At 39.0% G+C, this 22,221-nt stretch overlaps 1 protein-coding gene across 1 annotated transcript in view; it reads right to left on the bottom strand.

Moving 5' to 3' along the window:
• Positions 1 to 9,602, bottom strand: part of LOXL4 (lysyl oxidase like 4) — a 29,546-nt gene extending 19,944 nt beyond the window's left edge. Inside the window, exons 1-4 of the mRNA XM_053451098.1 lie at positions 9,535 to 9,602; positions 7,362 to 7,691; positions 5,362 to 5,531; positions 2,776 to 2,984 (exon numbers count right to left, since the gene is read on the bottom strand). Coding sequence (XP_053307073.1) covers positions 2,776 to 2,984; positions 5,362 to 5,531; positions 7,362 to 7,641 — 659 coding nt within the window. The 5' untranslated portion in view covers positions 7,642 to 7,691; positions 9,535 to 9,602. The remainder of the gene's footprint in view (positions 1 to 2,775; positions 2,985 to 5,361; positions 5,532 to 7,361; positions 7,692 to 9,534) is intronic.
• Positions 9,603 to 22,221: the final 12,619 nt, after the last annotated feature.

Below are 22,221 nucleotides of genomic sequence, written 5' to 3'. Positions count from 1 at the left end.
ATATTGTATGTTAACAACAATAAAGACACAATCCACAAGTTACTGACAACCAGAAAAATCTAGGTCATTGTATTTAATGAACCGTGTTCTACTATCGATGTCCTGCCGAAAGGCTTGTTCGTTTCTGAGGTTTTGTTTGGACGTTTAAGGTGTTGTCCCACCTACACTGCTCAATTTAACATTTTCTAACTATATAACACAGCATTAAAAACATCATTTCTCGTGGTGTTACATTCCCAAATTGTTCCCGGAAATAATCCCTTAACCAAGTATAATTTCCCAGGAGCGCTTAATTGCCATGTGGCACTAATGCCGTGCAGCACGGATAGGTTGTTGCCATAGAAACTGAAAACATGCTTTTTTAAATCATTCTCTGTTGTTTTTATGTAGCTAAACCTTCACGTTAATGACTACAATACATACTCAGTTAATACGCTGGAGAAAACAATTAATGTTTAAAAGGGAACATTTGTAAGGGCACCAACACTGCATTATAGTAGGTTATTACATGCGTAAAAAATATAATTATCATGGTCATATAATTTGTGCATATAATTTTGTGGTCAATAAGAATTGTGTTTTATTAGTACTATTGTATCTTGAAGCCCACGGGGGCCAGAATGGACTAGAGTGGGCCCTGACAGAGTGCTGAGCAGGGCTAGGCTAAGGCAGGAATTGTGGATTTTAGGGGAGGAGTTTTGGTAGAAGGATATTTAAGTTTGGTGATCACAGGGGTAAGGATCCATTTTGTTTAACCTTACCTGGTGGTGTTTGTCCCACCCTCCCTCCCCCCCCTTATGTGGTTGAGTTTGTGGAGTAGTGTTGCTGCATTAGTCACAGTTGTGGGCGGTAGCTTGCCAGGTATCTAAGGGGTTAATGTGGTGGTATGATCCTTGGTGGTCATAACCGGTGGGAGGTTCCTTGCAAGGAGTGGTGCTCGGAACCTCGGGTCCTGGTTGGGGCATCCTGGTATGTCCCCTCCCAAATTGGTGTGTGGTATGATGTTGCTGCATTAGTCACAGTCGTGGGCGGTAGCTTGCCAGGTATCCAAGGGGTTAATGTGGTGGTATGATCATTGGTGGTCATAACCGGTGGGAGGTTCCTTGCAAGGAGTGGTGCTCGGAACCTCAGGTCCGGGTTGGGGCATCCTGGTATGTCCCCTCCCAAAATTGGTGTGTGGTATGGTACCTGGATAACTTGGCAAGCTAGGTTGGTTTTGGTTACGTCATTGTCTCTGTTAACGCATCTATGTTTATTATTTCAGGTTTTACAGGGCAATGACTGTTAAATAAAACGGCTGTGGCCTTTTCAAACCCATCTTGTGTGTTGGTGTTTTATTTAATTGAGCAAATGAGCCAAGCCTGGCCCGTGAGTCGAAGCTACATCTGTCATGTATCTCCCTCCTCCACTGATTCTGAATCATTTGGGGAACAGGTTTATTTTCTTTCATGTACGTGAACTAACTTTATAAAGTATATGTAAGGAAAAACAGATGTTCAGCCATGTTTGTTTATGTGGTAGTGGAATACCTCAGCCACCCCCTCTGAGGCTATTGTCCTCACTGTTGACCCGCCAACTTATATGAAAGGGAGGTTTCACCAGCTAGGCACAGTCCTTCATAGGGTAAATTGAGCAGTTGGGGAGAGGTGTCCCTTGTACCCAGTCCAATGAGGTGGTGTCACCTGGACCTGCTGCCTTAGACCTTGGCCAGAATATGTCTCTGCATTTATGACCAGCCTTGTCCTCAGCAGCCCATCTCTAATTTTGGTCCCGTATAAAGAGGGGGCAACCTCTACGTGTTGGACCTTCCCAGGTATGCCGGGTCTGGATGCTTGAACAACGTGGGCTCAGTGTGGAATAACAAGATGCAAGCCATGTATGTTTCTGTCTGTCCCCTGTCCAGTATATATCTATAAGTCAAGAGGCTGATTATTTGTACACACCTGACCACTGAACAGCAAGCTTACCCATGTGTAACACCGTATTACGTTTTTTACAACGCATGTATCTATTACACTATTGACCGTTGGGATTCCACAGAGTGGCATCAATTCCGAGCCCATGCATCCATCCATGCTCATTCATGCAAACAAAACAATGGTTTTTTCATATATTCTCCTTGAATCATATGACGTTAGCAAGGTTATGACAGGTGTATAAAAACATCAAAACTATGTCAATAGAAAAAAAATTATTACATTATGTCCAGTAAACATTTAGTTAAAAACATAACCAAATTAAATTATATATCAGTGCCCATAAGAATAGCACTTCAGCTTCATCCAGAAATTAAACCTACTCTTTTATTTCTAACCACAAGCTTTTCCTGCGGAACAGGATATATAATCAGACTTTGCCTATAATTGTGAGTTTGGAAAATTGTGGGCAATAAACGTGGCACAAAGTGACTGCTATTTTTTTTTTGTGTGCTCTCAAACCGGCAATAAAATGTTCTCATAGAGCACCTGATCTATAAAAAAATTTAACTGAGTGGTGCTGTGCGTCTCTTGTAAATTTAATCCTGTCAAAAGAAATTTAAGACAGCAAATACATTGCGCACAGGACCTTGGAGTAGAATTCCGAACTCTAGATATTGTCTCATGCCTAAATCTTCAACTGTCTCCATGAGCAATGGTCAAGAGCTTTATGAATAATCCCAGTCCTTAAGAGGCAAATACAGTACATTCAGACATATCTATAATGGAAAGGTAAAAGCAGAGGAAGGAGAATTGGAGGAGTTTTCAGTGTTTATGTTTTAGAATCTGATCATCGTACCTGTAGAATTTGTCATTGGGATGAACTTCACCAGGGAATCCCAACATTCCGCAGACCACGCGGCTATTGTTCAGTGTCCAGCCTTGGTCACATACTTGCCTCCACCTCCCTTGGTGTTTCACCTCAATTACACCTTCAGTGATGGGCATGCCTGCTTTGGCACGTGCCAAGATAGGCTTAATTCGAACTTCTTCAATTTTCTTTGTGTGCTGTTAAGAAGATATGTCATAGTAAGTGTGCATAATGTCTCGATAGCGTCTGTAATATTGAATAACATGGTTACCTGTGTGGTTGTCCACCTGCTAATGTTACTGTTACCGTGTTAGCTCTTACTTCTGGGCATGAGGATAGGACATCACATCCCAGCTCTCCTCTTTTAAAGGAAGCGCGGTGCAGAAGGAAGCTCTCCATAGTGTTTGGCCCTTTAAATAGCGGTGTTGAAGAGAGCCTAAGGCTCCCTGTAATATGGGAGAAAGGCTGTCACCCTTGACTTTTCTCCCTAGGCTTAGTTTGTCTATGCCAAAATATGTCAGTGAATGAATCAATATATAGTGGGCTGAGGTGGTCAGGGTTTTCAGTGTGGTCTATAACCATCATTATTCAATTTAAAAAGGTTTTTTTTTTATCTAAATAAAAAGTTATTTTGGTTCAAAATTGAATATGGGGTTTTATCACCATATCATCATCATCACTTTTCTACCCCCTTGGATCATCTCACCATCTAAATAGGTGGAACACTAACCTGTGTGGGCATGATTTGGACAGATGGGCATATATTAAGCGCTGGGTAAATTGGTGGCGCTATATAAATAAAAGATAATAATAATAATAATATAATATTCTACAAGTGTTGAGAGTCACATGCCATTATCCCACAGAAAAATGACATTAAGTCCAGAGAACCAGAGAATTTCCACGTATAACTATTTAATATAGATCTGAACATTAAGCATGTATAATGCCTGTGCTGGCAAAAAATAAAAACACACAAAATATGTTTTGAGGGCATTTTCAGTTGATGTTTACAGCGCATTTAGTTTTGCAGTGTTTGCTTTTTTAGAATAAAGTCACTGCTTTGTGGTTTTGACAAAAAAGGAAAACAACAAGACTGTTTAAACAAACACTCATTTCATCATAACAGCAAAACATTGACGAAGCCCATTACGCAGGCAGACACTTGTACGTTTGGCTCTTAGTGTCTAATTTGTTGTGTTCTGTATTCCGTTAATCATAGGTAATAGGATAAATATCATAATCTGTTCTACATTATAAAATATTCCTTCCTTCTGAAGTTTACATTTTTCTAATATTTAGGAGGTCTGTTTTCCCACATGAAGTAACTTTAATGTGTATGAATGAAACCCCCTGATCTTTACAATGTTTTATCGTTAAAGAAATACTTCTGCCCTAATATCATGTTGAATCCATATATGAGTCTATTTTCTAATACATTTGACTGCATGCACATTGGTGCAAGCATTATTTAGTTATTGGTGTTAGAAAATTATATTTTTGTCTAATTACTTAAGTACAGATTCTACACAAGCTCAGTAGATCCCCTGTTGTAGTCAGAATAAGTTGGGCTCCCGCTGAAATCAAAGGGAATGGCGGCATCCAATCACAAGTACGCTAGCTGAAAACTGATGCTCAAAAGCATACATACATATGGCTGCCACTGCTTCCTTTGATTTTAGTCGGCGCTCTCTCTCGTGCAGCAACTTGAAGGTAAAATGTCCGTATAAAATATGAGAAGAAAAAAAAAAAAAAAAACGAGGACTAGAATGTTTATTCATCATCGCATATCACACAAAGGAAGAATCGCCCATAGAACACCAGAGGAACCCACTGGTAGGAAATACTCAGATAGTTTACACTATATCATGTATAGAGAGTCTATCCTAGTCTTTAAGCCATCAATAACATTGAGAAGGGAAGTGTGGGGTTAGGAGACAAAAAAGTAAATCATCAGCACATGCTGAATGAAGGGGAGCAGTAGTTGATTATGGTTTGGTTGCCCCTAATTCTCAAAACAAGCAAGAGTCATAAATATGAATATTTAGATAACTTTGTCAACTGCTTTCTCTGTATTTGTAGAGAAAAAGTAAGAAAGGTGCACCAGCAAGATGAAAGCAGTAGATGTGACCCAAAAGCCTTTGTTAGAGCTTGTTGCACCTCCTGGCTTAGGACTTAACACTGACTTGCTCTCCATAGTCCGCTGTCTACAAATGTGGAGAAACTCACAGAGCGAGGTTGTGCTGGCCCACGTTGAGAGATTAGTGGGTCCATTCACGTCCGTATGCAGGTCATGCCCCCACTGAGTTAATAATTTAAACTTTAATTCTTCTTCAGGGAAATACAATAAGTATTTCTTAAATATCATGGAATCTTGTCCAGTAATGACAATGAAAGAGTGCCCTGATTTATCAGTATGTTGATATGTAGGGCTAAGTGCAAAAAGATCAGTTTCGTTGTTTATTTCATTTCACCTCTTGATTAATGAAGTCAGACAGTAATGGAGGAGTTGTCATCTGGTTACACAAATACAGTAAATTCATAGCCAGGATTCTAGGTTAGTGTAATAGTTACCTGCACAGTAATGGTTTGTGGTTGCTCTGAGGCTCGCAGTCGACTTGTCGAACAGAGAATGCCAACATCTTCTGAGTGCTTGCAGTCGGTGATACCCCAACCGTTCGATTCACATTCTGCCAGCGAGCTCTCGGTGCCTGAGCAACGCACGTTATCTAACCAGATTGGACCTGCAAGAGCCAACAACATTAGCATTCTCGTAACTCTTCTATTACGTGGGGAAGTCCTAGGGGAAATATTGTTTTGAGCAGAAAACACAGAGCGGTGAAAAGTAACATTAAACCTTTATCTGCACACCTGGAGACTGCTCTTGTCATTCATATTCAGCTGATTCTTTATGACAATGCTGATGGAAACTGTTCCTCCATAGAGTATAGTATTATATACTATACTCTATGCATACCATTATAGTATGCAACCTAGATTTTTTTTTAAATAACAGCACAATGTTTAAAAAGAAAAATGAAAAATGAGTCATAATCTGTTCATGAGTATCCACAGCAAGAATGTAACGGGGGACCCTGCAGAAAATGTCCTTAGAGGGCAGGATGGGTCGTTCCCCCTACCTTTTGACCAAGCAGTATACATGTATCGGGATAACGGGAAAGTACATTTAAGATCACTGGAAAACCAACAATCCCTACATTTAGATGCAATACACAGGGGCCAGGATGCACAGCGTCCGACATGCTTGTTATTTACACATCAAATGTGGCCTGAGGGGGGAACCTGATCATTGCTTTTTCCAGATTTGGAACTTACTTCCAAACCATTCTTCAACTTATTCTGGTAACATTATCATGTGATGCTCCTTGCAGTTTAGCCACATAGATTTGAGTGGCTCCTTGGCTAAGGAGGGCTTAGCAAACCTAAGCTATCCCCCATGGCTGCACTAGAAAATCCTTACGGTTTCCCTCTGTCACTCCACAGTTATATTTTTTATGGGCCATGTATTCCTGTAAGAGTTGGCATGATTTTAAGTAAGTCCCAGTAGCTTATAATGTGACATAATGAGAAACACATAGACACTGGGCTAATCCAGCTCATTCATACTAATTTAACGTTCATTAAAAGTCGGCCACACGCTGAGTGAGCATAAAAACCTAAAGTGCAGCCTCTCATATCCAACCGTGGGCCGCACTTACATTATTTGAAGAAGGCTTTACAGTGCCAGTGCCTCCTTATCATCACCAGTCTGGCCCTGAGAATGCTCCTTATATGTATTACATGCGGAAATATATTGTATCTTCATGTTTTTAGAACCTCCATGATCATTTTATCCATTATGTTATCTCTCCTATTAAGTTGTTCATTGTTGATGAGTGGGTGAGGAGAAGGGAAAAAAATTTCTGGAGAAGAAATAGATTATCTAATGATAGTCCAGGATCTTGGCTTCCTTGGTTTTAACCTAAATCTCTACAAAACTATTACACGGATTGCTAAACAAGAAGAGCAACCTAAATGAAGTTTTAATTTATGAATTTAGTTATGCTGAATGCTGTGAAGATGGCCAATACACTTTAAGGGCAGATTTGATGAGCTAAAGTAGAGTTTGCAAAACAAGACATATCCATCAGCATGGCCTTAAAAGTTGGCAATTGATATGGGAAACTGAGGTGATTGACAGATTTGCTTAACAGAAGTAACGGCAAATCAGGCAAGGAAGGGATAATCATGTAGACATGACACTAAATGGAACACAAAGCAGTGGTCTTCCTAACAACCCTTGTAAATATCTGGACGTTCTTGGTACTCTACAGCATATTGTTTTACAAAGCAGATTTTCTCAGAAATGTTGTTACACATGTTAATAAAACAACCATCTGTTTGGTGGCTTCTATGATGTCTAGGTGTCAGTTCCAACAGCAGCCAGGGGCAAGCAATGAGATTACAATCACAGACAGTGACTGCGGTAGTCTAAAATGCTAAGTGTCTGCATTAAATGTCCCAAAACACATTACAAGAAGTCATGGAATAAAGAAAGCAGATAACATCATTACCTTCTCCTTGTCCATATTTGGCACTGTGGGCCCAATTCATGGCCGTCTCGAATCCTAGTTGCTTACAGACTACATGGGCCACTTCCATGCTGAAGTCATCATCACACACAGTTCCCCACTGACCATTGTGAAGAACCTCCAAACGACCTTCATTGGCTGTCCTTCCCAACCCGGCCAACCGTAACTGGATCTGGTTTGCTCCTGCTTGCTGCCAAGATAAGTCTATCAGACATGATAGTGCTACTCCAATTATTAAGAAAACAGACTTGGACATGTTCATGGCTTCTCCTAATGGTGAAATGTAGTAAATGTACAAATCCAATGTTACACCTAATGATGGAAGAAGAAACAATATTACTATATTAGAATAAACACAACAGAAGTCAAATGGCCTATTACTATTGCACACCAAATCACAACATGCTAATCACTTTCCTCACCCTTCTCCAGAGCCGCACCTACAAAGACTGTCTGAACCAATCAACAACGATCAGCAATTTAAGAACACGGGAGAGAAAACTTTATGGGGAAGAATAGCCATGTAGGACAGTAAATTACAATAGCTGCTTTCAGTGGTACTCACAGAAAGGTTTCCATTTCCATTATTTATACATCATCCATATTAATCTATAAATATCATTTTCAGACGTGTATTTTAATAGTTATATTCTTTTTAAACAAATTTCTCAGAAACTATAGGCAGTTACGCCACATTTTGTTATGCAAGACATTTTGAAGGTCATACGGAAAAAAAAAATTCTTGTGGAAATGTATGGATTTTCCAAGGAAGTAAAAAGTCAAGATCATTCACCGTGAAATAGTTTCGCCGGCATTACATTCCAAAGAATGTCTGAATATGGTATTCAGAGTGAGATCAGACTTAGGTACATGAGTATATTTGCCAAAATTTAACTTTCCATCAAATTTAAAGATCAGTTAACAGTCTGGAACTGGTTTTAAACTAGGTATACTAAGCTTGTTTGTATTTCTTTTCTCAGACTCTCCAAAAAAATGTCAGAAAGTAATATTTTTTGTACTGCTTCAGTTTTTCCATAATTTTCCTGTTCTGATTACATGTTTTAGGAGGACTATGTACAATATATATATATATATATCCATGTATATATATATATATATATATGTATATATACACACATTTTAACTTGGGTTAGCAAACACACAGGAGTGATGGGAGTGAACATCACAGGAGTGATGGGAGTGATAAATGGCATTTGTGCATATATGAAGATATCCCATTAAAAAATCAGTTGTTTCAGCTACAACATTAACAACATTAACATCCGCGCTGTATTTGATACATTTTATGTTATTCTAATGGACAAAATTAGCTTTTCTTTAAAAAACAAGGACATTTCTAAGTGACCCCAAACTTTTGAACGGTAGTGCATAAATATATAAAACGTTAATATATATATTTTTTTAAATGCCAAATAATTTGCTAAGTCATGACTTTCCAGGAAAAGTCTGAAACGTGCCGTCATCACGCCAGATGCTTAATGAGGTTAGAGATTCTACGTGCTCACTTCAGCTGTTCATTGAAACCATGAATGAATCTCCAATTCCTCTAATTAAATTAAAGTATTATCAGGAAAAATAGATATACATTTTTTTTTGCATAACCACATTTTCTTTGCTGTACTCCCTGAGGTTCTAATATAATTTATTTACGGAGAACTAATCACTTAGGTGATATATACTCATGGAAGCTTACTTGAATTCCCCAAGATATGTAATAATTGCGGCTTTTTTTAATAACTCTCTTCTGCAAATAGGACTATAAACTTGAACTGAGATGAGAACTCTTGTAATAACTGACATTTTCTTGATAGTCTTAGGAGTATTTAGCCACGTGCACAAATAACAAGTGCTATCCGTCTCCCTTTCCTCCAATCTTCTTAAATATTCCCAGTAGTATGCTTTTTAAGATTAAAACTTCAATTAATGTACGATACATTGCTTACTCATTATGGCATTCCGAATGTTAAACATTTACATCAAACAGTTCATAAATTTTACGCATATATTAGCTTTACAAGCATTATAATAAATAAAACCTTTTGGGAATTAATAATTCACAAAATCTAATTAAGTCAGTAAAGCATTATATAACCGATTCTATAAAAAAAAAAAAAAGCTACAAATGTTAACTTACCAAAAAGTGAATAGAAGCAGCTGAGTAGCTCAGTAGGATTCTTGTTCTATGCCAAAATTCCAGCTTCTCTCGCTTCCCCAAATATACTTATAGTCACTGATGACTGCCGGGCTTTCACTGAAATGTTTGCTCCTTTCTGGTGCACTCCCACTTAATTCAAGGTAGAGGGTCAGAAATTCCACTCTTAGGTATAGTACAGCCTCTTATTGCCCCCTTAAGGCCTTCGTTTCTATAACCCATATCCAAAAAGGATTAAGCAACAAAATCGCTAAAAATTCACTTTTGACATTTTGTAAAAGAATTCACGATAAAATGTTTATTTTGTTATAAACTGGAATAGAGCATTGTGTAATGCAGGTACTCATTTACAGGAAAAGTATGTAGGTTATGTACCCAGCATCTGTTTTCTATAAATTGATTGTGTTTAGGAACAATTGGAGGTTCCAACAAAAAAAAAAAAGTGGATAGAATAGAGAATATAAAATCTGAGCTATTTGTAGGTTACTGAAAAATCATACTTAGGTTTGTTCACCAAATTCTTATTTCTTATAGTTTGTACCAAAAATAGTAACAGTTGACAGAAATTTAAAGGTAATGTTCCAACTATTAACATTTTTGTTTTAACAACATCCCAAATGTCACGGGTCCAACGGGCATTTGGTGTGCCTGGTGGCCAGAGGGGGCTTGCAGTCACCCAATCCATATTTAAGGAAATATATATTCATTATTATATATGATGGGGTCCTTTAAATGGTGGGGCCCCTACTTTATGCTGGATAGAAAAACTTAGAGAACTATTCCAGATGGCTGGAGAAAGATCCAAACAAATATAGCTGGTGTCATCATTTCTCTGCTTTAAAATGATTAGGTGCTTTCACCAGGAGATGTACAAATCACAAACCTAACAACGAATGTATAATCAGCGGGAACTTCAAGGGCGGATTTCTATTAACTGCGGGCTAAATGGGAACAGAAATGATCAGCATGTGCATCCCTGCCTTATATTCTGTGCTCTGTTTTCTAAATTAAAAGAGAATGCATGGATGGGACTAGTTATTATTAAAGTTTAATATCACAGATAACATTTCCAAAGCCCCCGCCTGATAAAATGTTTTTTTCGTGAAGAGCCGGTTAAATAAGCATTAATGCTGTGGTTGGGTTGCGCCGTTAACCCTGCCAGATTATATATAATATGAAAAATAATATGAAAAAAAATAGGAACATTAATATGAAAAAATACACTTTATTAAGTAATTTTAAAATCATTAGGGACGAATGAAATCCAAGGCAAATGATTTCTATATGAAGCAGCCAGCACCCCAAATGTTGCAACTTTCAAAGTCCTCATCAGTGGGGTGCTGTTAGTATCCCTCTAGGCACACATAAGCATGCAGGTCCATACCTGAACTCACCTTTATACTTGAGGGGAACCCCAAGAGATCCCCAAGGGGAGAAATGACTTACAAAAAGATGCGAGAACAACTCGTGAATGGACAGCAAGTTACTGGCATGCCCTGTCTGAAGCAGGGATGCACCCTTTGGGGTCGTTGGCTCTGTCATGCAGAGAAAATTTGCCATGTGCTTCAGTTCTGGGCTGCCTTTGGCTGATATCGATGGAGATTGTTTTTTTTTGTTATGGCACAAGAGCTAAAACTTGAAACTCTCTCACTTGGGAAAGCAACACTGCTTTTACTGTTTTTTTGTATGCAGTTGTTCCCTTATGGGATCCCTTGGGGTTTAGTGTAAAGGCGAGTCCAGATGTGGACCTCTTTGCTCATTTGATTGCACCTGATGAGATGTAGATTGTTTTTCTGTTATAACACAAGGGTGTTTCTAAGACTCTGAAACTTTTTGTCCTGCTAATTTTCCTTGTTGTTGAGCTAATAACAGGCATACCTGAGAAATGTCTGAGTTTGACCTGGAGTCTCTGGGTAAAGCACTGCATCTCCGGGTCACTCTTCTCTTTCTCCAGGCAGAGGAGCAACATCTACTCATGGCCAATTCCCCACCCACGTCTAACCAATTTTAATGCTATGCCCTTGTCTGCAGCTAGCCACACCCATCACATGGCTAACTATGGCCCTCATATGTCTAGAATATGGTAAGTCCTGCCCCTCCTAGGGCCGGTACCCCAGAAGAGCTACCTTGGGAAATGTCCAAGTATGATAACTATCCAGAGCACACATTAACTCAATCAACCAGAAAACACATTGTTAAAATTATTGGGTGATTGGACCATTTCATAGTAAAAAAAAGATTTGTTTCACATTTTTTTTATACCTAAGCCCTTATCATACTGCATTTTGGTAAAATATAGAATGTATGTTATAGAATGTATGTATATAATGTATATAGAATGTGTATGTATAGAATGTATCAATGTTAATTGAACCCAAGGAAAGTCTACGGGGAATGGACCTAACATAGTTATTCTGCTATAAAAAGCCAACTCAGTTTGGTATTCAAGTAGGGATTGTCATCTAAATGTGACAGGACTGCCAACAAGGTTTATTGGAAAAATATTAAACAACCCCCCCTGCTTTTCTTCCATTCTATATTACATTACTGAATACAGCACTGTATTTATTATTATTGCTCAAAGAAAAATATTTATTTTTACACAGGACTTCGTATTTGAAATCATTTAACCAGTGAGGCATTCTGCTAATCCTCGTAGAACAAATGCCTTTCGATAGAGATGCTAGTGGCACAACTATGCTAATGATACTGTGAGTTATCCTACCCTGAAATTCACCTGTTTTAGAGCAGCGTCTCATTTTCCACGGTACTATCGAAAGTGACATTTTATCATCTTCCATATGCTTATTGTGAAAGAATAGATGTCTGTGTGTGGCAGAGACTTTATACGCAGTGCAGCTAATCTATCTGTGAATAACAGGCTTTCACAATATATATTCCGGTATTACGAGAATAGATACAGGAGAGGATTAGTCATATTAAAAAATTAAATTGATAAGGGGTGAGAAGCATATTGTTCATTAAACCATGTACCTTGTTAATTAAAGGTGACATTTAATCCCACTTTTACAGTTCAAAAATAGTTTTATAGCCTGAGGAGGGATGTGATTTATTTTTAATTATGCATCAGTATATATACATATATATATATATCTATACACACACTATATGGCCAAAAGTATTGGGACACCTGACCATTACACCACCAAGGATTTCGATGACATCGCTTTCTAAACACATAGACATTAAGTCTCTTTGATTAAATTACAAAGCTGCTCCAACCTATGCTAAAAAGGTTTTCAACAACATTTATATTTGGATTTTATACATTCAAAGTTTTTTTTTGAATGCTCTAAATGTATATAGATTATCTGACATGGATTTGATAGAATAAGTAGAGTAAGTGGACAAAAGTATTGGGACACCTGACCTTTACACCAACAGGGAATTTCATGGCATGACATTGTAAATACGTAGACATTAATATGTAGTTGGTCCCCCCTTTGCAGCTATAACGGCTTCCACTCATCTGGGAAGGCTTTCCACAGAAAACACAGGAGTGTTTCTGTGGGAGTTTTGCCCATTATCCAGTAGAGCATTTGTGAGGTCAGACACTGATGTTGGAAGAGAAGGCCTGGCTCACAATCTCCGCTCCAATTAATCCCAAAGGTGTTCGAAGGGGTTGAGGTCAGGGCTCTTCCTCACCAAACTCATGCAACCATTCCTTTATGGACCTTGTTTTGTGCACTGGGACAGTCATGCTGGAATAGAAAACGGCCTTCCCCAAACTGCTCCCACAAAGTTGGAAGCATAGCATTGCCCAAAATGTTTGCTCCTGAAACAGTTTTAAATAAGTATTAATACATGTGTGTGTTTTCTTGTTCAGCAATCCAAATAAAGGTAAAATATTTGGTTGAAACATAGACAGCCAACATGACCTTGACCTCAGGACATAATCCGTCTGAACTTTGTGTTGATTACTATGAGACGGGAGTATAAACCAAGTGTGTTTCTAAAATAAAATATTAAAAACAAACTGTTCAATAACTGCGTTTGGCAGGGAGCAGCTGTTGCTTTTCCAGGTGATTTTTAGCCGTCTGCTTTATTATTTGTTTGTTTTCATAAGGTCAACAGTGCCAAGCGATCCTTATTTCACATAACTTTTTTTTTTACTTAGATAAATTCAGCTTCTGAAATACAGAACATGATGAAGAGTTTCTTTTAGAAACATTGTTTATAGCACCATACTACTACACCTACAGGACATAAAAACAGGGTGGGGAAGATCATAGCGACCACAGAAAGTACTGCTTTAACTTGTTTTCCTTACTATATTTTCTGGAGAAAGCCTCCAGTTTGTTGCATGATAAACAAGTACTTTCAGGCAAAGGTCATATTTTATAATGTTTCAGTACTTTTATATGCAAATAAAATACAAATTATTGTTGCATAGGTTAGACCCACATCTCGCATGTATATGTGAAGCCGTGCAAACAAGTTTCGTGAGAGACCGAGAGGGTCTGGAACCATTTTCTAGATTAGATGTCTATAAGTGATGCTGCACATTTTCATTCGTTCTCCTAAAAAGAAGTTTCATTAAGTTAAAGATCTTTAACTTCATCACCACCTGTAGACTTCTCTCACCGGTCTCCCAGGTGGTTTCTGCAAGTAAATACTTCAGACTCAAGTCAGAAACTAAAGACAAAATCATCCAATATATAAAATAACTTTTGCCCTATACTTTTAGCCAGCCGGCCCGACTTCCTCAGGAAGTTATGGCTATGTGCTTCACGTGTTATTAGCTAACCTAGACTAGCACTGTTTTTGTTAACAGTCTATATCCTTTCATTACTAGTGGTAGTAGAAGCATTATTAAACATCATCTACAGACACCAGACAAGCCAGAAGGCTTGTTTTCCCCTCAGAAATCTCATGGTTCTGTCACAACCACAAGGGATTCTTGGTAGGCACATGCAAATGAGGTTAACATTTATCACCTTTTGCCTCTATATCCACTTTATTAATGGATCCCTTGAAAGTAATCGCCCGCTGTACAGCACAGCCTTTAGACAAAACTCAGGAAGAGGTGCAATAGCCAGATCACCACTCATGGACAGCTGCTTTTAGTATTTAAGTTTATTGATACAAAACTGTTTATGGTAAAACAAACATTGAGAATCCAGACAGAATTCCTTCCCTCCCCTATGGGAGGGCCGGATCTTCGGAAAGACCCCTTTATGGATAGAGGTAAGGAGCCATAAGACTCCATTTACCTCCCCTAGCTAAATCAAGCTGTCACTGCAGTGCAGTGTCCAAAAACAAATTGCCAAATCATAATCAAAAATCAAGTGGTGGCCTTGACGTGATTCAGTAAATTTGCTTATCCACAAGCCCATAAGGGTCAGGGGGAAAAGCGTGCATGGTAACAAAAAGCTATAGTGCATATCATGAGCTCACAATTCCACAGTGGCATGCAAACTGTGAAAGAGTGAAAGTCTGACACTAGGGTAAATAGGCACCTTGCTATCTTGACCCTACTGCCACTAGCATATTACATTTGACCTTAGCCAAAAGGCTGAGAAGCTATTTTTTTTTTTTGGAGCCCGAGCTGCGTGCTCCTTGGTGCTGCTCTGTGCTCCGAGAAGGCAACAGAAGCCCAGTATACGATACTCGGTCCTCTAAGTGGAACCCAGACAAATCCCCCCCCCATGGGGGGCCGGATCTTCGAGTCTCACCCCGAAGGGTGAGACCCCTTTGCCTTCGGGGCACTCCCGCCAAAAAACAGTGATCCAAAAAAAAAGTGTCAAAATTGAAAATCAAAGAGTGAACGTGGCCTCGCAAAGTGGTTCAGCAACCATGGAATCAAAAAAAAGGCAATTAATCGGCACATGTGCTCCAACACATTGTGATGGATAAATAAAAATAAATAAATAAGGGCAGGCCATAACTGGCCTAGCCAGATTCAAAAATAAATTTCACTCCATGCCCATATGGTGCAACAGAGGAAGTGTAGGAAGGCCACCTGTGCATAAACATGTACTTACCATACATAGCAGCATGCAATACCACAGACGGCAACTCCAGCATCTCCGCCACAGCAATTTAAGCACCTCAGGCTCCATGTTTTCCCAGCCCTAAGGCCAGAGGATCACTGTTTTCCTCCTCTTCCCATGGGAGTACTATACTTGACCTTAGCCAAAAGGCTGAGAAGGAATTGATAGCTGTTTCATCCTTAATAGGGCTTGTCAGCATGAGATTATGATGCTAGCTTAACACATTGAGGCTTGGAGTAGCCAAGAAATACCATTACATAAGTTATGGTGAGTAAAGGTGATGGAAACCCTTCCACTTAAATTTAAAGAATACTAGAAGTATTATTAAACATCTCATCTACAGATACCAGACAAGCCAGAAGGCTTGTTTTCCCTCAGAAATCTCATGGTGCTGCCACAACCACAAGGGATTCTGGGTAGGCGCATGCAAATAAGGTTAACAATGATCACCTTTGCCTCTATATCCACAGCGGGCAATTAGTTTCAAGGGATCCATGTATAAAGTGGATATAGAGGCAGAATCCCTTGTGGTTGTGGCAGCGCCATGAGATTTCTGAGGGAAAAACAAGCCTTCTGGCTTGTCTGGTGTCTGTAGATGAGTGTTTAATAATGCTTCTACTACCTCTTAAATGTAAGTGGAAGGGTTTCCAATCACCTTTACCCACCATAACTTATATAACGGTATTTCATTACTACAAACAGTTGTCCACTTTTTGTTTAGGGTCAATTTTTACAGTTGTGGAAAAGTCTCTTGTCTGCATGTTACAACCCAGTTGTTCATCTGCTAGGTTCCATTTCCAAAGTCAGTTTGAAAACTAGTGTTCTTGTAAAAAAAAAAAAAAAAAAAACATGGGTAGCGGTCTGATTTTGCATGGGAAAGAAGGGTTGGAATATCTTGCAACAGAAAGATAAAGACAACTGCGGTAACGCAGTCCCGGGAAGCACCGAGTTTATTAAAGTGCCATGACCTCAATGGGACGAACCGGGAGGTACACGCTTGACGCATTTCGCGCCTCAATGCATAATCATTATGATTAAGCCCTGAGGTCGTAACGTGTGAAACTTGTGTACCCACTTTGTCCTATTGAGGTTATGGCACTTTAATAAACTCGCTGCTTCCCGGGACTGCGTTACCGCAGTCGCTTCGTACTTTCTCTGCTTCAATGTAGATTGGAGTCTCTGCCACCATGTCTGCTGGTCGTCTTCATCAGTCCAGCTGAACTTCCACTTTGTTCCTCTGCTCTTGAGGGCTGCCTTTTCTTTAACTATATCTTACAACAGACACTGTAAGCGATTCACTCTATGAGTCTGTGAACTTTTCAAGCTAAGAACAAAATCTGGATTCCTTTGCCATTTCAAGAATTATTCAGCCTAATAAACATATGTTCGCAATCTATTTAAATTGATAGCAGTGGGATGGCTGTTAATCAGTAGCTTTCGCCTTCATTAGCCCTTACGATGCTGAGGGAATACAGCGATTACAGGGGTCCAGAGGTGAGTCAAAAATATACTTCGGATAAGAGAAGAAGATGGTGCATGAATGGTTTATATTCTTTTTATCGTTTCGTTTTTACATGAGTGCCAAATATTTGCAGTGTAGATGATTGTATCAATAATAAAACCAGATTTAAATGGCAGAGGCATCCTTTCCAAAGACCTATTGAGGACACTGAGACAATTTGCATAAATTATTGAGCGACGGATAAAATACATGACAGTTTTATGAATTTGAAAGATTTATAGTGTGGACATTTTCCCAATTAAACGCAGCTAAGCCACAGAGTGTATGTAACTATCTCAAAGAAATGAAAACTTTATTGTGGCATTTTACTTGTCTTGTGTTCTACAGCAAGAACAAGCAGATCAACTGCTATAAAATAAAGAAATATATAGAAACTATGGTTTAGCTCACACTGTCTTAAAAGAGATGAGGGAGAGAAAATAACTTACGAGAGTCGTTGTTTTGCAGACTCATAGCTGTATGGAAAATAATTTATTTTATGCATCAGCTTACTTTCAGATCCATTAGATCTGATTGGTGTTGGTGGATACAAAATATCTATAAAATACTAATATCCTAAAGTGGTGTTGGACTCCATTGGCAGATGGCAAACGATGTTCAGTAACACTTGGGCAGCTACAGGTTGGCAGTGGCAGAGCTATTATAAGTAGGCTTATTATGGACCAAAGACCACATTGTTTTTTTCCAGGACACATATAAATCTGACCAGCATGTGTAAAGCTTTAACCAGTAGCATGTAGGATGTGCAGACTCCCTGAAGGGAATCAATTATGACTCTGTAATAGATCTTTCTTAACATGTGCTGGTTAGTAACATCAAATGTCCAGGAAAAGTTAGGAAGATGTCCTCACCCTACATGGACTCCATCGGTACATTCATTGGAATAAATCCTGGACTGCTATCTTTTTTATGAGGACCTATCAAAACATTGTATAACATAATTTAATGTTCTGGGTTCATTACCCAGTAACCTGAGTTAACCCCTGATATTACTGCAGATAATACCAAAAAAAAAATTTATTAACCATTTTTACGTCCTGCAAGCGCTGCCCCACGTTGAAGAAGCCAAATGGTTCCCGATTATGAAAAGGAAAATTAAGTGATCTGGCCAGTCAGGATGTCCGGAATCAAAAATAAAAAGCACATTTTTGTAACCCAGTGTATAAACCACAAGACACGTTGCATGACTCACACGCTACAATCAAAACCCCACCGCCCATTTCTAAGATGTATATTTATCCAAGGCAGAATGTAAACCGTGTTTTCTTTAGGTGCGGAGATTAGTTGGACCCCAGACGGCCACACCTGTGTAAGTAGGTGCAAGAACAAACAGGTACTTTGTCTAGAAAAGGTAACAGGATGCATGGTAACCAGGAATGTGTTAGATGTTAAAAATGCTTTGCAGCTGATTTCCTGAATTTTTCACTGGACTTTACTGATATGACATTCATTGCGTGACAGGGAAAGGAACCATGCACAGCAAGGGTGGGGTGTCTGGCTGGGACACCGCTTTAGCAACTCAGAACAGTAGAGTCTGTGATGACCAGAAACCCAAGAAAAGCCACGGAAATTTATCGTTTCATGCTCTTCTGGAGCATAATTCCCATAATCCTCTATCAGTCTACAAACGATTATCCTCTTTGCAGCTTTGTCGGGAATGTTGCTTCCAGGTTCCAGAGTTTTTACGATAAATGTTGATAAGCACCTCTGGTTGAGTAGAGATTCAGTCAATCACCTTCAAAGCGTACAATCCTCTATTTCTCTAAACTCTGTGTACAATAGGTAGTTTTTTAGGCAGTTATGCCCACAGTGTTTCCAGTGATCCTCTCATCAGATTTATCCCTCAAACTAAACCTCATCAAGCACCACATCCAGTCTCTACCCCATCACAACCCAAAAGGCTACCCAAACTACCCCAATGATCAGCGATTGCTTGTCAGGCACACAGGGAGTATGTATAGGCACTTATACAACGCAATAGTTTTGGCCTTTGTCTGTAAAGTACAGATGTTATAGCATATAAAGCTCTTTTTGAAATGCACAAAACTATGTGTTAAATAATGTAGACATGGGGGGGGGCGTTAATACATGCGTTATGATTTCTGTTCCTAGTTCATGCATTGTTCTGACGCCTAATAACACTTTAGTGTTAACTGAATGCGTTGAAAAAACAGGTGCAATATTCACATCTACTTCTTTAGTAGAAATGTGCTGAATTTGGTTGCTTTTTCGGAAAAAAAAATGGAAGAAAAAGTAAGCCCTTTCCAGCATTTAATCAGTTAGTTTAGGCATTTGTAGATACGGGATAAAAAAAACCAAAAACATTTGATGTGGCAGAGGGGGTAGAACTCATATTGATCTGTTTGTAAGCAGAAATTTTAGTTTGTTACACTCCCAGAATATTCAGTTTTAATTAAGATTTGGGTCAGAAAAAAAAGAAGAATGGAATTTATACAAACAGGAATCTTAAAAATGAATTATATCTAGGGAGGTGATGAGGTCATTGTTTAATCATAGGTTGGGTCAACAAATAAGCTGCTCGCAAGGCATTTGGAACAACTTAACGTTCCTTAAATTGGATTCTATTATCACTTTATCCACATTACTCAGTACAGTATAAAGAAATGTGCCAACTAACCAGTTAAGCGCTTGCTAACATATTTTAAGCACCTTGTCATTAACACACCTCTGTCCGACGCCCAGAGTTACCGTTCTGATTTGTTTGTCATTGTGCATGGAGTCAGGAGCACTGGATTCATCTGCACTTCCATATTCTGTATCTCCTGAGCGTTTAAGGACGTTGATGAGTCCTTGGTCTCGCTTAGATTGAAGATAGACATATGTCCATCCGATACATGTCTAAATTCCCTCACTGTATTATACTACCCTTACATGTTTCCAAATGTATATTTCTCCTTGTGAGGACAAGAACTTTGTGTATCTGCTTGACTGGCGTACTTTGCTAGCCGTGAGACAGGGCCGCTGTTAGTTTGTGGCAAGCGAGGTTCATGCCCCAGGCCCCGCAGTGCTACTACTTACTGCACCTTTCTGTGACATCTGTGGTCTCTAAGATGTGATCTCATATCTCAGCGCCACTTTCTGGGCAATGCAAAGACCACAAGCATAAAGGACAGGCAGACACCAACAAAGAGGCCACATGTATCACTGTGCCATTATTATTCACCATTGTGTCTGTCTTTCGTTGGGCCAAGGCTGTGGGTCACAAAATAAATCATGTACTCCACTATCTACCGCTTGGTTCCGCTGCATCTCATATGTGTAGAAAACCTGACATGTGAATGAACACGAACTTCAATTTTTTTCCAAGGAAAACATTTAAAAATAAGTTTGACCTAGTGATGGAACGTGCCAACCAGACTGTGCTTTCTTTCTCATCCAGCTAAATAACATCCTCTAACGCATTCCGATGAAATGAAAATACATTTAATTTTAGGAAAGAAATACCCAAGTTTGGTTAAGTATATATTTATCCTGAGACTTTTTTTCTTCAACTTTCCTGTGCAGGAGCAAACTGGTCCAGTATAGATTACTGAGAGCCCTGTGTCACGGCTGTAGAAGCGGCTGAGTCAGACATTGGAGCGGTACACAGGAATCCAATGCTGCTGTTTAATTATACCCTTCGGCAGTGATTCAAGGTGGTGAAGGAGCCAGCAGAGGTCTCTGTATCGTCTAAGGCAGCCACTGTCAATTGAAAGAACATAGCAAAACCTGCTGTCTCGCAACCAGCTGACGAACTAGAATCATATTAACAAAGTGAAGCTTAAACTAAAAGAATGAAAAATGTAACTAATATAATAGAATTAACTGATCAAGGCGGCATGTTAAGGGGCTGGGAGCACATTCACCCCTTAATACCGAAAGACTTGAGTGAGCTATATCACAGCCATACAGTATTAGAAGTGAGTCGCGACACATTTAGGCACCGGCACTGCCCTTAATGTAGGATTTGTGCCACCTTAAGAAAGGTCTTCATTATTATTTCCCCCCCCCCTGTACTGTTTATTGTATTCTGCCAGGTCAGGATTTGGTTTATCTCAATGGTAAGGAAACATGCCTCGAGAAGGCAGTGATGTAATATAGCAATGATGTAATATAGCTCTCAGGGAATGAACCAGACCTGAATGGGCTTCTGTTATACTGGTCAAAATAAAACAGGAGCTTGATCCTTTTCTTGAACACAGATTAACTTGTATTTGTGTGTCAAACCTCTGGCTTTTAGAACAATTAGATTTTTACAGCTAATATATTAGCAGTTGCCTTGTGTCATCCGCACTTGAATGTAACTTGGTCTGAACCACTCTATCAGCTTTCCCAAACGCACATACTATCTTAAGCAATGTTTACTGTGTTCAAAGAGGTTTATATCCTATTATTCTATATTTCAAGGCTATGTGTTTTTATGTAGTGTATGTGCACATATATTCATACAGGTAGGGTGCTTACCTTGCATGTAATATTAAGCAATATGTTTCAGAAGAGCAGGATACAGGCAGAGAACAGAGTTAGTATCTGAGCTACCAGTCTAGAGTAGAAAGTCACAAAGATAGTCAGGAATGGTCCAAGGGTAAGAATCAGATGACTGCCATGCCAGAGCAGAATGCAAAAAGGAGTAGTGAGAAACAAGCTTGGGTCAAACTGAATTAGCAGGTGGTAAAAACCAATGGCCAAACTAGAAAGGGTAGAATCGGGTCCTAAATAATGGTCCAAACCATTTACTGAACGTTAAGTAGATAAGTGGACCTGCCTTCCAGAAGAAGTGGTAGAGACTAGAGACTAGTATAGTGAGGGAATTTAAACATGCAAGGACTGATTAAAGTTTGAATCTTTACATCAGGAAAACAGGCAGACTAGATGGGCCGAATGGTTCTTCTCTGCCATCAAATACTAAATATTAATAAAACAATATTTACTACAAAGTATTTATTAAAAGCCCCACACAAAATTAATGCCACCACACTCTCCCTCTCGTTCTCTCTCTCTCTCTCTCTGCATTTGATTTCAAATATGTACAAAATTTCAGCAATTCATGTAATACTGTAAAACAGAAGAAAATTATCTTTCATTGTGAACAGAATCTATCCTTTAATTTACTTCATAGTAACAAACGTAGCG

This window comes from Spea bombifrons, chromosome 11 (genome assembly GCF_027358695.1).
Source record: "Spea bombifrons isolate aSpeBom1 chromosome 11, aSpeBom1.2.pri, whole genome shotgun sequence".
Lineage (NCBI taxonomy): Eukaryota > Metazoa > Chordata > Amphibia > Anura > Pelobatidae > Spea > Spea bombifrons.
Note: the sequence above shows the minus strand (reverse complement) of the source record. Positions and strands in the feature narration are given on the sequence as shown.